The 17,430-nt window shown below is 40.1% G+C and overlaps 1 protein-coding gene across 7 annotated transcripts in view; it reads left to right on the top strand.

Annotated features, from left to right (window-relative positions):
* Window positions 1-58: 58 nt before the first annotated feature.
* Window positions 59-17,430, top strand: part of LOC110507861 (CMP-N-acetylneuraminate-beta-galactosamide-alpha-2,3-sialyltransferase 4) — a 59,253-nt gene continuing 41,881 nt past the window's right edge. For 2 of the 7 annotated variants that reach the window (XM_036964904.1, XM_036964903.1), the window contains exons 1-4: window positions 62-401; window positions 13,781-13,852; window positions 14,947-15,019; window positions 15,365-15,454. In XM_036964904.1, coding sequence (XP_036820799.1) covers window positions 13,825-13,852; window positions 14,947-15,019; window positions 15,365-15,454 — 191 coding nt within the window. In that variant the 5' untranslated portion in view covers window positions 62-401; window positions 13,781-13,824. Of the gene's footprint in view, window positions 402-6,278; window positions 6,330-13,780; window positions 13,853-14,946; window positions 15,020-15,364; window positions 15,455-17,430 lie in introns of all 7 variants that reach the window. The other 5 variants (XM_036964901.1, XM_036964905.1, XM_036964906.1 and 2 more) reach the window with 5 other exon arrangements.

Raw genomic sequence — 17,430 nt, 5'->3', positions numbered from 1 at the left:
TTCATTCAATCAATAAATTGATGAATCATTTTCTGTAAGTGGCTCAAGAACTGCATGCGCTGCGCATGTGCCAAAAATAAACATTTTGAAAAAGGGTAGGCGTTGTGCTGACTACATTCCAATGGATCGTTCACTCTGCCTGCGGAGTTAGCAGCCCGTTAGATTACAGCCAACATATTATGAATTTGATATGAAAAAGTATTTGCTTCTTAAATGTGGTATGTGTCCATGTTTTCAAGTCGTGTAGCCATAACCATTGAAACGGAAACCACGGCGCCTCCCATTTGGCGCATTAAAACGCCTATTTCTTGCATCTCAGAGATAGTTTAACGTTACTAACGTTCGCTTACATGCCTATGCTATTCTGCTTCGGATTGCCACATTTGTTAACTACATTACTGGTAAGTGAATTCCCATTTGCTTTTTAAAGTGTTTCTTCTATCAACCACAGCTGCCAAATACTGATTTAGCTGGCTAATTTTAATAATTCAGGAAATAGTTGTTGCATGCCATGCAATCGCATAGAGGCAACTAAAACCTATTTTAATTTAACAGTTCTTAAATCAAAATGCTCAATGTATACTTTTCTGAACTTACTTTGACATCCGTTTGCGAATCGATTTGTTTAGCATAGGATTAATACTTTGTAGCTAATAACCAATTTGTAAATGTTATGCTGTTTGGTTGCCAAGTTACAGCACATTAATTGAGACAGAAACAGGGCACACTCAATTTGGTCATTTTTATGAATGATGAACAAAACCATATTTCGTTGGAAAAACTTAACAAAAATGTAAAGTGAAAAACGAGTGCATCATGGCAGTTTGATGGCTTCACAATTGTTTTAGGAAAGTTTGAAAAATGGTTGTGGAAGTTGTAACATTGGGTCCGGGATGGTGGAAGATGTTTTCCTTTCATTTTCACTTCCCTATAGTCTCCCTAAGCAGTCTGTAAACAGAATCACGAGAGCGTCTATTTAGTTTGATTCCCCACATGCTGTCGCTCTGTCAGCAGGGACATGTTGTGAGTTGCCCTCTGAAATGAAATCTGGCCCATGAAATGAAGTGCAATGAGGTTGGCTTTGGCAGTTATGACTGTCCGCAAACTGTCATGCATGTTGAGCAACATGCAATGTCCATTGTGTTATATTCAGCTAAATCATTGTTTTTTCTGAAAGATAACAAACTATTGAAGCTCCACACAACAGTGAAAATGTAAAACTGTTAGGCTATACATTTTTTCTTTCTTTGATTGTAAAAGTGCTGACAGTCTTGTTTTCTATTAATGACTTTAGTGTCCTCAGCATTCTTGGATTAGGCCTAAGCATGATATAAAAAAAAAAACTGAAATGTATATGCCTATAGTCTTATACAGCAACACACAGTGCGTGTTCAGTTTATTGTAGGTCAGCCCACTGGTCCTAGTATTGAAAGGTATGACTGGTTATAAAGAGTAGCATAGTTAGTGCATAATAAGATTACTAATGTTAACTTCAATAGATTTTGTTTTCTCAGATTAACATTGAGAGATCCAGCAACCCGAGGGCATTGTGGTGTTTTCTTAACCTCTTGAAGCTAGGGGGCACTATTTTTATGTTTGGAAAAAGTAGGCACTACCCATCCCTTAAGCGGGATAATTGTCATCAACAACCACTGAATAGTATAGCGCTACATTCAATGAATATTACAAAAAATATTTATATTCATGAAATCACAAGTGCAATATAGGAAAACACAGTTTAGCCTTTTGTTAATCCACCTGTCGTGTCAGATTTTGAAATTATGTTTTACAGCGAAAGCAATCCAAGCGTTTGTAAGTTTATCGATCGCATGACAAAACATTAAGTACACTTAGCATCAGGTAGCTTGGTCACGAAAATCAGAAAAGCAATCAAATTAATCGTTTACCTTTGCTCTTCGGATGTTTTCACTCACGACACTCCCAGTTACACAACAAATGTTCCTTTTGTTCCATAAAGATTATTTTTTTATATCCAAAATACCTCTGTTTGTTTGGCGCATTATGTTCAGAAATCCACAGGAAAGAGTGGTCACGCCAACGCAGACTAAAATTCCAAATAATATCCGTAATGTCCACAAACATGTCAAACGTTTTTTTTCTAATCAATTTAAAGTATATAATCGACAATATATCAACCGCAAATGTCTTTCACAGTAGGAGAGGGAAAAACAATAGCTGTCCAAATTCTGTTGCGCGAGCAAAACTCATGTGACCACTTGACACAATGTTATCGTTCTGGCTCATTTTTCAAAATAAAAGCCTGAAACTGTCTGAAGACTGAGGAAGCGATAGGAAAAGGAATCTGTTTGATATCCCTTTAAATGGAGCAATGGGAGGCTATGGAACATGGAGTTTTCAAAATATTTTGATTTTCCTCAGGGTTTCGCCTGCAATGGCAGTTCTTTTATACTCACATACAATATTTTGATGTGATATATGATTTCATAGGAAGTCAAAAGTCACTATTTTTGGGGCCAAATGCCATAAGAAATTTGACATGTTCAAAAATACTGCAGAAATGCAAAATTGACTGGCCTGATGAGCACAGGATGGCCGGGCAGTGATAGTTGTTCCTTTCCATCGCTCGTTATGTTGACTTCATCATGTCCATTTGGTGATGTTTTTTCACTGTTGAATCATCATATTGCAAGTGCACGTGCATTTGCAATATGTTTCAATGGGCATTTACCATCACGAATTTGTCGTGCTCAAAAATCCTGCAGGAATGCAAAATTGACTGGCCTCATGAACACAGGATGGCTGGGCAGTGATTCTGGTTCCTCTCCATCGCTCGTTAGGGTTGATTTCAGAATGTCACTTTGGTGATGGTACCTCACTGTTTAAACATATTGCAAATGGACAAGAGTCACCAGCAAGTCACCGTCCATCAGTCAATTAGATATCAATCTGACACCAAACTGACACCAAACCCACTTTTTCCAACTCGTTTATTAGCCAACTATCACATACTTCAGAGCTGACCAAAAATTCACAGCGCCTTCTGTTCAAACCATAATAAAAACGTAAAACACGTAGTTACGTTCTAGCTGCGGGTCCAGTTCTGATGTTATGTGTAGGCCTAGCTGAGGCGACCCCGAATCCCAAGTTTCGGCTTGATAGATCATTTGGTGCCCGAGCAAGACCCTAACTGGTGCTGAAAATCCACTTTTTTCCATGCCTTGCTACGGGGTCCTTGAATGAGCAATCGGACAGAAACGTTGGGGTCCGTCTATATGGGCCGAGGCGGTCGCAATGCACCTAGTCTTGCGACTCTGGGACATTTCTAAATGTCGTCATTTTCGTGATGCAAAAATTAATTGAAGTTATTGCAAATGTACGAGGCTGTTTCTCGGTCCGAGAACCTTCTAGAGCCACGTAACTCACCACGCACTATCGACCTGAGGTCTAGAACAGGTTTCTAAAGTTTCGGAACTCGAGGTCTGATGGTTCTTTAAAAGTTCCAGCAAGGTTAACTAATGCAGGCAGTGTATGTCTCTACGCACCCCAATGTGTCCCTCCTTCCAAGCTGTGTGTGTGTGTGTGTGTGTGTGTGTGTGTGTGTGTGTGTGTGTGTGTGTGTGTGTGTGTGTGTGTGTGTGTGTGTGTGTGTGTGTGATTTAGTTTCTTTTACATTTTATGGGAAAAATTACTGATGAAGTTTTGGAAAGATCTGACTTTTTTAACCCTTCAAAACAGCCCCTGTGACACCAATTATGGCACTTCCGGTTGGCACAGGAAGCTATAAGTCAACACACATCCTCATTGGGGTATGCTTTTACAGAATCCTGAGTTTTTACCATAAAAACGGACTGATTTACACAGGGTTGAATGCACTCTTTCTATCAAACTGCAGGTAGGGTATGGATATACACTTTTAGGGTGATTTTAACCACTTCCGGTTGGTCTAGGAAGCTTAGAATCAACACAGGTAGACCTCATAGTGGCCTGATGGACTGTCATCGAAGACAGGTTCATACGGCATTCATAACCCACCTAGGCTTCAGGTTGAATTTAGGGGTGCAGGCAATGTATTCCTATGGGGAGAGAAGTCATTGTAATCTGTGAGATCAAAAAACGGTGATTTACTGTTAAGGGTTAATGCCACACGCTCAAGGTTAGGCTTGCACGGATCGGGAGGACCTCATGAGCTCATGAGGTCGAATTGTGCTTCTCACCCTAACGGTTCTCTCACTGTCACCCAAAAGCAAATTACATTTAGGGCCAGGCTTAATTTTGGGCCTTCTGTTTTTCAAGGTCGCTGCACTCAGAGCGAGCTACGGTCAAGCGGGGCGTCTCGTTGAATTCGGCACAGTCTGGAGACTATGGTGATGCCATTTTTTGTGTTGATTTCAGAATGCCATTTTGGTGATGGTCCCTCTCCGTTTAAACATATTGCAAATGTACAAAAGTCAACCAGCAAGTCAGTGTCCATCAGTCAAATAGATGTCATTCTGACACCAAACTGATACCAATTGACACCAAACCCACTTTTTCCAACTCATTTAGAATCCAACCATCACATATTTCAGAGCAGGCCCATAATTCAAAGCGCCTTCAGTATAAAACATAATAAAAACGTAAAACACATAGTTACGTTCTAGCTGCGGGTTCGGACATTATGTGTAGGCCTATGTGAGGCAATCCCGAGTTTCGGCTCAATAGGTCCTTCGGTGCCCGAGCAAGACCCTAATTGGTGCTGAAAATCCACCCCGCCTTGCTACGGGGTCCTTGAATGAGCTATCGGACAGAAACATTGGGGTCCGTCTCTATGGGCCAAGCCGGTTTCAGTGCACCTAGTCTTGCGTCTCGGAGACTTTTCTAAATGTCGTCATTTTCGAAATGGTCAAAATGAATTGAAGTCATTGCAGATGTACGAGGCTGTTTCTCGGTCCGAGAACCTTCTAGAGCCAAGAAACTCGCCACGCACTATCGACCTGAGGTCTAGAACAGGTTTCTTTGTCACTCCATCCTTGCTGTGTGTGTGTGTGTGTGTGTGTGATTTAGTTTCTTTGACATTTTATGGGAAAAATTACTGACTTACAGTTCATGGGGGTTGCCTAATCACACATGAAGTTTTGAAAAGACCTGACCTTTTCAACCCTTGGAAACAGCCACTATGACACCATTTAAGGCATTTCCGGTTGGCACAGGAAGCTATAAATAAACTCATATCCTGATTGGGGTATGCCTTTACAGAATCCTGAGTTTTAAGTCTTTGCCTTAAGAACTGAGTTATTTACGGAGGGTTTAGTGAGTGTTTGTTATTTCAGAAAATCATAGAAAATCACAGATCTCACAGAGCTCCGCAGCACACTTTAAAAATATTTGTATGAACACCCTGCAACTGGATCTATAACTGTTCAAAAATAGTTATATTTTTTTAAACATCACCAATTTGACATTGTACGATTTCTCTTAAATGACGATAGATAAATGGCTGGTTCGTTTTTTATTGACACCGGAGATTCCTTGACTTTGACGTGAAGCGGAAAAATGATTGCTCTATTTTCATTTTGGACCTTTTTTCCCAGAAAAATTGCCATAACTCAAAAACCGTTGAGGCCTAGACGCCATCTTGTTCGGGGCCAACTGCCCATTATGCCAAACTTATGCTCACCAAGTTTCGGCTTCGAAATATTTTCCGTTTAGGAGATAAGGTTTCGTTATTCGTGACGTTTTGTACATTTGCAATATGATTGCTTATGCCCTCTTGTGGGATTTACTGGGACAGCGGAAAAATGACAAATTTGATTATTTTATAAAACAGAAACCAAATGTCCGAGAGAGTTCGTTTGATGACTTCCCGGTAGATCCGGCCCTGCCGCACGGCCCGACGCTGTCCGCGAATTTTACAAACGTTTTCGGACGTCTGGTAAGGGACCGTACATTTGCAATATGGACTTTCTCCATATGGCGAATGTCAAAATGTTACCTTAAGGTATGGAAGTTTGGGATCGCTTCCTTTTAGGTGGTTGTAGCGGGTATCGGCCTAATTCTGCTCTGTATTCATTATTTGGTGTTCTACGTTGTACACTGAGGTTATTTTTGCAGAATTCTGCATGCAGAGTCTCAATTTGGTGTTTGTCCCATTTTGTGAATTCTTGGTTGGTGAGCGAACCCCAGACCTCATAACCATAAAGGGCAATGGGTTCTAACTAATTCAAGTGTTTTTTTTTTTGTTGTCAGATCCTAATTGGTATGTTGAATTTTATCTTCCTTTTGATGGCATAGAATGCCCTTCTTGCCTTGTTTCTCAGATCATTCACAGTTTTGTGGAAGGTACCTGTGGCGCTGATGTTTAGGCCAAGGTATGTATCGTTTTTTTGCGTGTTCTAGGGCAACAGTGTCTAGATGGAATTTGTATTTGTGGTCCTGGCGGCTGGACCTTTTTTGGAACACCATTAATTTGATCTTACTGAGATTTACTGTCGGTGCCCAGGTCTGGCAGAATCTGTACAGAATATCTAGGTACTGCTGTAGGCCCTCCTTGGTTGGTGACAGAAGAACCAGGACATCAGCAAACAAGACATTTGACTTCAGATTCTAGTAGGGTGAGGCCGGGTGCTGCAGACTTTTCAAGTGCCCGCGCCAATTCGTTAATATATGTTGAAGAGGGTGCGACTTTAGCTGCATCTGTCTCACCCCACGGCCCTGTGGGAAGAAATGTGTTTTTGCCTATTTTAACCTCACACTTGTTTGTGTACATGGATTTTATAATGTCGCATGTTTTACCCCAACATCACTTTCCATCAATTTGTATAGCAGACCCTCATACCAAATTGAGTAGAGGGCTTTTTTGAAATCAACAAAGCATAAGAAGACTTTGCCTTTGTTTTGGTTTGTTTGTCAATTAGGGTGTGCAGGGTGAATACATGGTCTGTTGTACTGTAATTTGGTAAAAAGCCAATTTGACATTTGCTCAGTACATTGTTTTCACTGAGGAAATGTACAAGTCTGCTGTTAATGATAATGCAGAGGATTTTCCCAAGGTTGCTGTTGAGGCTTATCCCACAGTTATTGGGGTCAAATTTGTCTCCACTTTTGTGGCTTGGGGTGATCAGTCCTTGGTTCCAAATTTTGGGGAAGATGCCAGAGCTAAGGATGATGGAAAATAGTTTTTTTAGTATAGCCAATTTGAATTTGTTGTCTGTATATTTGATCATTTCATTGAATACCATCAACACCACATGCCTTTTTGGGTTGGAGGGTTTTTATTTTGTCCTGTAGCTGATTCAAGGTAATTGGAGAATCCAGTGGGTTCTGGTAGTCTTTAATAGTTGATTCTAAGATTTGTATTTGATCATGTATATGTTTTTGTTCTTTGTTATAGAGCCAAAAAGATTGGAGAAGTGGTTTACCCATATCTCCATTTTGGATAGATAATTCTTCGTGTTTGTTTAGTGTTTTCCAATTTTCCCAGAAGTGATTAGTCTATGGATTATTCAATTACATTGAGCTGATTTCTGTATTGTTTTAGTGATTCACCATAGTGAAGGCATAGACTCAGGTTTTCCGGGTCTCTGTTTTTGGTTGGACAGGTTTCTCAATTTCTGTCTCGCTCTCGGTCTCTCTGGCACTCTCTCAATTCAATTGACTTTATTGACATGGCAAGTTCGTTATTACTTACATTGTGTCTGTCTGCCTGCCTGCCATCATAATAGTAGTGGACATGGGAGAGAGAATAAAGTAGACGGCACGGGTAAAAATTGATTCATGGCCCTGTGTCCAGATGACCCGTACATGTCCAAATATGGGCCTCCGGCCAGGACATCCTGTTCCTGTTGTCACGTGTTAGAAGGTGTGTTATTTTATATCTATATTGCATCTATTCCTTTGAAGTTGTCATGCTGATTGATGTCTATGGATCTGGTTGAACTGGAGGTTCTGTGTTTGAACTTTTGAAAGAGTATGGCCCCACACCCCCAGTTTTATTGTCCTTTTATTGTCCATGGTTGCTCTCTATGAAGCAGGAATGTCTGGGAGGGTGATTAAACAGCCTACAATAATGTTTCTCAGCCTAACACACTGTTGAGTTTCCTATTTAGTTCTCTTTATATGTACATGCACAGAGCTTCCAGATGGCTCCAGCCTATGGATGTTCGGTGCATGTACACCGGGGAGATTAGAACCCCAAAGAAAAGATCCTAAAGGTCATTTCAGGTTTAGGGTGTAATAACTTCAGGGAAACCACATTTCACACTATGTACAGACATAGAGAGCCTTCGGTAACAAGCAATACGTGTTAAATATGTGTCACAGTCAATCATGACAGCCTCTTTATGAAAGGCCTTTACTTATGGATAAACAGTTTCTACCCAGCTTATGAATTAATGCTGTGTGATAAATCAGGTGTTTCTAGGTGGGCTTAAACAAATCTACAGTGAAACAAACGTGTACACTTTACACATGTTTATTGACTTTTAAAAAATAAAAGAAATTTAAAACATTATCTCACCCTTTAACGATAGGAAAATGCTTTGATGGAGCGGGCAAGCGTCTTTGCGATGGTGAATTGGAAACGGATAATGGTCAGGGCTAACCAGCCCCTTTATCTGTAAGAAATAGTAAAAATGTTGAATTACAATGTGTGTTAAAATGTATGTACTAAATATTTTGAATTAAATCATTGGTTTTAAAAATGTCTCACCCTTTTAACGAAAGGGGAAACTGTCTTTTCTCTCATGCCCTGGTCTGCCGCAGAGAAATGCAATGTCTTAAAAAAAACAATGTATTATTTTATAGCCTTTCCTACAATGGTATGTTATAAACATTACTGGTTATTAAAGTTTGTAATGATGTACAACTGGAGGCCTCCAATGTTTTTACATAAAACACTCGTGATGCATGTTTAAATATTAGGACAATTTGGTAATTAATTCTACCATGTCTTAAAGTTTGTACTAAATATTTTGGAATTAAATAAAAGGAATTTAAAACAGTATCTCACCCTTTAACGATAGGAAAATGTATTTTACATCATCACCCCGGTCTGTCGCGAAGAAAAAAGACACGGAAAATCAGGGTGCGTGCGTGAGTGTGCGTGTGACGGGCCAGGGTGTGTGTGTTCAATGCCCAGGCATCTGCACTCAAGGCACTTTCTCTCTGTAGGGGATCGTTTGAAACCAAGGTTTGCACTATCATGCATACAGCATGTCCAGATATCTGCCGACCCCCCGGGGTTAAACATTGATATTTCTAATCAGCGCCCGGTGCCCCCACCCCGGTTGTAGACAAAATGTCTCGATATCCCCTCCTGTTGTTTGAATTCACTGCCTTTGATCTCTAAACCAAATATACAGGGTGTTGCATACATGATATCTCCCCAAAAAATGCCCCCCCTGTAAACTCATTCTGTACTTTCTCTAGTTAGGGACACGAACGCAGAGCGAGTCTAGTGGAGCATACTTTAACACTATGTTAGCACAGTTTTAGCTTCAAGCCCACAGACCAATAGCCCCAGAATATTTAGCGGCCAAGACAGATAAAAAAAAAAAAAGTCTGTGAATCCCTCCTAATGGATATTTCTGAAGGCTACTGGACATAAGTGATTGGGAAGCGACTGTTAGACGGGGATTCTCAGAAGCAAACTGCGCCCTGTCCTTTACGTAGCCCTTCACCATCACACACTTTTCGGCGTAAGTCCAAATAACCACATACCCAAGAATATTTAGATATTAAAAATGAAAATTGTGCACTCTGAACGACTTCGGAAGAGCAGATGAAACAGATGCTATTCTACGTTTTTGTACTAACGGCCTTACCCTAACTCCAAACCAGGCAGCAGTCCCAGGACAGATAAAACGATGATCGGGGGAATCCTTCCTTCCTCATGGAACTTTTTTTGAAGGGGAGTTGAATTTTCAAGGTGATGTGTGTGTGTGTGTGTGTGTGTGTGTGTGTATAGATATATATTATTTAAGAATAATTAATAGGTATTAATTCTAGGCATTTACATGCATGTTTTTTAAAATGAAGACTATTTCTTCATACGAAAATTATTCTAATGATTGAAGTGTGTATATACCTAGTATGTTGTACTAGTATATAAGTTAAGCTGACTTTAAAAAAAAACATATTTATGAGTTAGTTAATTAAGAAGCTGAATATAAAAAGTGTGGCTTCTTACATAGAAATGAGTTAGGCCTCTTGCTCAATAGCAAAAAGCAGATCATTCAATCTATGTTCTTACTGGTTTTAGACTATGTTGAAATAATCTAAATGAATGCAGCGACCACTTCATTAAAAACTATAGGTGCATTTGACTGTAGACCATTTTGTTTTATAATGGATACATGTTCATTACACATCCCTGCATTCTATATTATAAAGTAGGCTGTCGGTCTTTGAGGTCACTTAGGTCAATTTGTTGCTCTCTTTGCCTTTATACATCTCATTGGTTGTAAACATCTACAATAATCATTAGACGTACGCGTCAGAGTTATCATACCCAGTGTCGGGTTTGTACAGAGTTTGGTAAATCAGCTCTTTGCCCCCCCCCCCCTTACATGGGTAATAATCTCCAAGCTGCTCAAAACGTTGATGTTTTGGTGTCTCTAGGTTCATCTCTAGACTGTTGAATGAGGCCTGTTACAACTTTCTTACAAACCCTTTAAAGGGAGTTTGTGATACCATTCAGTCATGGATGTATGTAAAACATATTTAACATGTATTGCAAGTTACAGAAGACTCCTGTTGTACTATGAATCACCACTCATCCCTGTTAGAGAGCCAACACATCAATATCTATGTATGTACATGTTTATAATCCACATAGTGTGAATATTGTTTTCCATAAAGTTATTACACCCTAAACCGAAATATGAAATTACCTTTAGGATCTCTTACCCCCCTATTACTTTGTGGTTCTAATCTCCCTCTTTCAAAATCGCCACAGTGACCAAATCTCTAACATTCCTGATCCTTCCCATATATTTTAACCCTAAACCTCCCACAATAACTATTGTTAGTCTCAGTGACCTTACTGACAATATCAACGTTTTATACAGATCGAAATACATTGTTGGATACAGTTTGTCTTTCATTATGCAGACATTTGTTTATTAGACTATATTTCTCATTAGGAATACGGTTTTCAGACACTTGGAGGCTTGGTGCATGTACAAAGAAAAAGTACCAAATTCAACCATTGGTGAATGGTAACTAAAATAATGGCAATGTGTGTAGTCGTGTTAAGGTTTTCATTGTTTTCTTATCAGAGTTTTATGGTTTTGTATATGACTGTGCATTATATGCTGTCGTAATAGGGTTGAGGATCAGATCAAGCTGTCACGATCGTCGTAAGAAGTGGACCAAAGTGCAGCGTGGTGTGAATGCATCGTTTTAATGGATGACGAAAACGCGAAGTAAACTGAACAAAACAATAAATGAACAACGACCGTGACGCTGTATACCAAATGTGCTGACACAAGCAACTAACATCACCCACAATGACAAAACAGGCTACCTAAATATGGTTCCCAATCAGAGACAACGACTAACACCTGCCTCTGATTGAAAACCATATCAGGCCAAACACAGAAACTAGACATAGAATGCCCACTCAGATCACACCCTGACCAAACAAAACCTATAAACATTCAAAGCAAACTATGGTCAGGGCGTGACACAAGCCTATTGGGAATTCTTGATCAATTATTGATCCAAAAAAAGACACACCTGTTCTGGGTTAATTCCATAGCGGTTTGCATGGCATTATATTAGCCGAGTATGAGACATGATAAATAATACAATTGAAGTAAAGTATAAAATAAACAGTGTTATCCTAAATTGAGAGATTCATTAAAAATCACATCAACATCATAATCTTTCAAAATGTACCTGTTTTCCCTATAGAATGACATGTATACAGATTATATTACAACTTGTTGTGTTTTGTCTTAGTGGTTGTTTCTTTACTAAATAGGAGCCTCAACAGTGTGTTAGTCTGAGAAACATTATTGAGATGGTTGGTTTTAAAGGGGGTAATTGTATCAAATATATATCCTTGCATGTTTGAATTAGAGCTCCTTTAAAGTGTTTTCATCACAGCCTGGTAAACACATTCTTGTAAATTGTCTACGTTGACATTTCTGGTTATGTCTCACATGTAACATAATAATACTAAAGATTATGATAATGTTATATTATTTTTATAATAATACATATCTGCAAACCAAATGTATTTCTGAAAACCCCTTTTTGCATCTTCAATAGTTGGATGTTCCAATGTTCATAGATGACCCTCAGGGTCATATAACAACCAGGGTTGCTGTAGAGTGGGCATAAGTTCAACACTCAGGAGTCAATGTCCTATCTTTTGTCTTTTTCATAGCCTGAGAGAGAGAGAGAGAGAGAGAATATATTCCACACTTAAATAATAGGTCATCATTCACGTACACACTGCCCTGTCTTCATAGTTGTTTTATAGTTTATTATCATAGTTTTGTCATAGCTTCTTATTATCGTTTCTAATCACAGATTGAATATAGTTTGCCTTGGTTTCTAATCATACTTTCTAATCAATAAGCGGGTCAAGTTGACCCTAAGAGGGCAGAAGCTATTGTTTACAAACAGTGCGAATAAAAAACATTGTTTCAGTGTAGAAATAGTCTTGCACCATGACAGTCCCAGTCTGGTAGAGGTTGATTGTTATCATGGTGCTGTCAGGGTTGTCTGTCTCTTTGATTTTCAGCTTCCACCCATTAGATTCCCTCTTTCTTTATGGATGGGGAGTGAGAGCACACTGCTGAGCACCATGCATTTGCCCGGTCAGTGAGGAAGATGAGATTACTCACATCACCGTTTTTGTAGAGATCTGCGAAAAATGGTTTCTGGCCTCCCATTTAGAAGTTTCTGTTTAAAAGCTATTGTAATTTTTGGCCTCTGGAGGATAGAGAATGGATTCAGCGCTGAGGGTGAGTGGGGACATGGTGCCTGTGGCCTCTGCTACTGCTTTGTCCTGCTGCCCCGTTGCCATAGCAACCGATTTGTTTGTCTGCTGCTGTTGCTAGCTAGCTCTAATTTAGTTCAAAAACCAGAAAAAAGTGACATCTTTACACACAAAAACAAGATATGTTTAAAGTTAGTCCGTGCTCCTTTTTGGTTTACTCACTCAGTTTGGTCGTTTTGATGTAGTTGTATTAACTCCCCTTGCTACGTTTGTTCTAGCTCATTTCTTCTGGCTAGCTTGTTAGTCTGCTGGCTAGGTCTTTGTTGTGTAGCTAGCTAGAGTCAACTTCTAAACTTGAGGTGCAAAGTTACTTTTTTCTATTCTGAATGAATAGAGTTCATCACTTGTCTGGAATTGTTTTCTGATTAGTGTTTATCTCATTCTAAAAACAAAAAAATATGAAATATATCAGGAACTTATGTTGAGCATGACTCTCTCTCTCTCTCTGGTGCTCTGTCTCGCTGTGTGTCGGGCTCTGTGTGTGTCTGGTGCGTGCTCGCTCTGTGTGTGTGTGTTTGTATGTGTGTCTCTCTCTACATCAATCTGCCACGCTGTCTGGTTACTGGACACGGCTTTCTGGTGGATGGACACTGGTTGCAGACAATTCCACTTTTTTCACAATGAGCACAGAGTCTACGTATTGCCTTGGTGTTTCAGCTCACTTCCAGCTGCTCATTTATCATCCGGAAGGAGAAAGATGTCATTTATGGTGCCGTTTAAGGCGCTTGGTTAATTTAATTGGCTCGCGCCACTGCTGTCCGATTTGAGCCAGATGTTTTTGGTGCTAATATGTTGTTCCTCCTCCCTCAGGGTAACATCATGCGCAGGACTGAGATGAGAGAGCGACGGAGCATATGAAGATGTCCCTAAAGACTGCTAAAAGTAAGCTCCCCGCTGCTTCCTTACAGTGGGTGGTTAATAGACCTGTACATAAAATACTTCTATCACACGTTGAACCCCTGTCTCTTCATTTGTGGCAGTTGTACATTACATTTGTCTTCTTGGATTTTCTTTACTTTTCTTTTTAGCAAAGGAATACAGTATTTGTACAACTCTAGCCCAGTACAGTTTCATTTCAATTCGCTCAAGATTTTGGTGGATGTAGTGTTGCACAATAACATCCTTGTGTTATAGCTCTCACATACTGTGCTTTGTCTTACAGTATGTACAATGGCTGAATTAATGTGTAAAACACATTCCAAGCCTGTGATGTATAATCCCGATGTTCCTGGATGTGTTATGATCATCATACAGAAACACACAGCTTGGCGCTGCCTTGATATGGCCTTCTCATTTTGTCTCCTTTGACAGAAAACACATTGGCCTTGCCCTCAGAGCCGGATACTAGCTTTTGCAATTTACACCAGCTCATTTTGGTTTGACTATAGCTGCTGTGCTGAAAATGAAAAGCCATTTCAAGGTTTCTCTGGCTCAGTTAATGGGAGTCCCAGAAAGCAGATTCAGCTCGATGGAGACCGTGTTTAGTTTGGCACTACGTGTTTGCCTTCATGTAAGCAGCCATTTGTATTTCTGTAAGAAACGTGTGGGAAGTATGTCTTTGAGTTGGAGGACTGCCCTCCCTCCCAATCCCCTATACATGTAGATACACTCCCCAGCCCAGATAGTGCCCTATCAGACGAGAGAATGGTTGTGGTCTGAGATGTTTCTCATGTGGAGGTAGAGGGGACTTTTGTTCGGCAGAGTTGTTTGATATGGGAACTAAGTTCTTGGGTCTGCTGTTTTTTTTTTCTTTCTTTAAGGCTCAATTAATAGCACTCCTCCGTTCCACTCCAGTTAAGTTAGTAATACTGTACTGTAGGAAGTTAGAATCTGCTTGCAGTCCTGCCTGCCTGCAGATTGGATCTCATGCCATAATTAGCAGCAATTTGCAATGTCATAAACTAGGATTTGACCACAGGCTATACAAGAAAAGCATGATGTTGGTTTCTAATCTATTCATGTGGTTCTCTCTCCAGCATGGTGCTTTAGACTGATCGCTATTGTTCTGTTCTTCGTCTCCTACTACTGCTCCCATGTCTTCCTCCAGAGGTAAGGCTGCTCGGCCCTCAGCCCTGGTCTACCGCCTAGAAGCTCCCTCTCTGTGGAGTGGCAGGTAGACCAATCACACAGATACTCATTTATGCTTTACTGAAGGAAAGAGAAACCTTGAAATAAGGCCACTGTCACATCACGTTGACAACCATTCCATTCGACTAGCATCTAATCTACCCACAGCTTTGTGGGTAAATGGCGGTCAATTTAGGCCTTCAATAGATACCCACACTTGCCATTTTTTTTCTTTTTTAAACCAGTGTCACTGGACATGCTGAGTTAAAAAAAAAAAAAAAATCAGTTTCTGTTCCAAATGTGGTGATTCATGTGCTTGTGTTTCAGCTATGGAGGCACCAGCAAGGCTCCTCCAACTCCGAGCAAGTCACTGTGTGGTGGCTGGCTAAAGCAGAAGTGGGAGAGCCTCAATTTTAAGTGAGTAATGGAGTGTCTATCTTTAAAACAAGGAGGGTGGGGATGATGCCAATGCTTTTACTTGAATGCCAGGTGCCAGCTTCTCTGTCCATTTGGGGGCTGTTTTCACCCAGTCACCAGTAAAAATATGTTGTTGTTTTTGCAAGTAGGAACAATTTTATTATGAAAGGAAATAATTTTCAGCCCAAAGATTAAAGTACATTTTCTGTAACAATCGTTTAAGTTGAAACTGTTGATGGCTCATCATTGAAAACAGACCTCTAAGAGCAAGTCTATTTTTAAAGGAGCTTTCAATTCACACAATTATGTTTTTCAGGAGGACAATGGACAAATGTATTCCTCTGGCTTGCTGAGTACCTTTTGTCAAGGATACTTGACTGGTCCCCCTTTTTTTTACTCTGCTATTATCAGTTTATTCAATTGGGTATGTACTGGAGCTGTTCTGTTTGTGTGCCCTGCTCAAGGGTGCAACAGTGATATGGCCCATCTGTGTCCTACTGTCCCAGCAACCCCCCATTTTCTCATGGTCAATACTGTTTGCCAATGATTGTGATTCATGTGCGTGGCAGTGATGGTCAGGTCATTTTACACATGCAAATCAGGCAATAACGAGGTCACTCCTAATAGGAAGCCCCCAAGATGTCCCCTAGTCTTTCACTGACAACTACAACTGGCACAGCATGGTAATAAATGTCTCCACAACTAACAGTCAAAGTTACTTACTCGTAAACAGCAGGCATCTAAAACATAATCCTCCATGTTAAATTCCAACCAGAGAATTAACATGAGGAGACTAAGCCAGACGTGACTGTTTTCACATACATTTAATTACTATTGTGGGCATGATGTTCGTCTCACCCCATTCCTTGGAGTTTCAGTACTGTATATCATTGTTTTGTTCTTCTTGGCAATAAAAATACATTTTTATTTTTAACCTTTATTTAACTAGGCAAGTCAGTTCAGGACAAATGTCTTATTTACAATGACGGCCAAACCCGGATGAGGGCAATTGTGCGCCGCTCTACGGGACTCCCAATCACGGCCGGTTGTGATATAGCCTGGATTTGAACTAGGGTGTCTGTAGTAAAGCCTCTAGCACTGAGACGTAGTGCCTTATACCGCTGCGCCAATCGGGAGCCCAAAAGTAGCTTTTAGCAGAGGATGGTTTATGGAGGGTCATGCTTGCTGAATGACATCATGTAGACATTACATGTTGAGGGGAAAAATGTATTGAAATCAGCTTTGCTTATAATGAGTACGATTTTGTCTGACTAACATGCTGACCAAACCAGACGCATGCGGGCGCCATCGCGCGCATGATTTTGTAGCCCCACACAAGACACAATCAGGACACGCAGGTTGAAATATCTAAACAAACTCTGAACCAATTATATTAATTTGGGGATGGGTCGAAAAGCATTAAACATTTGTCAATTTAGCTATATAGCTTGCCGTTGCTAGCTAATTTGTCATAGGATATAAACATAAGGTTGTTATTTAACCTGAAATGCACAAGGTCCTCTACTCAGACAATTAATCCACAGATAAAACGGTAAACCAAATTCCTTTCTCGTCATCTCTTCTCCTTCAGGCTATTTCTTTACTACTTTGGACTTTATATGGAGGTTGGCAACCAACTTTACGGTACATTACTACAACCAACTGGAGTGTGGACATCAGTTCATCTTTCAATCACCCACATGGGTATATGCTCCTAAAACCAATAAGGAGATGGGAGAGGCCGGACTTGCATTGCGTTGAGCGTCACAAATAGAAATGGCTTCTATTTTAGCGCATGGCCACACAGATGCTCGCTGAGGCGTGCAAGCAGTGTTGGTGCAATGTTTGAGTAACATGTACAGTTGAAGTCAGAAGTTTACATACACATAGGTTGGAGTCATTAAAGCTTGTTTTTCAACCAGTTAACAAACTATAGTTTTGGCAAGTTGGTTAGGACATCTACTTTGTGCATGATA

Source organism: Oncorhynchus mykiss, chromosome 27 (genome assembly GCF_013265735.2).
Source record: "Oncorhynchus mykiss isolate Arlee chromosome 27, USDA_OmykA_1.1, whole genome shotgun sequence".
NCBI classification, from domain to species: Eukaryota; Metazoa; Chordata; class Actinopteri; order Salmoniformes; family Salmonidae; genus Oncorhynchus; species Oncorhynchus mykiss.
Note: the sequence above shows the minus strand (reverse complement) of the source record. Positions and strands in the feature narration are given on the sequence as shown.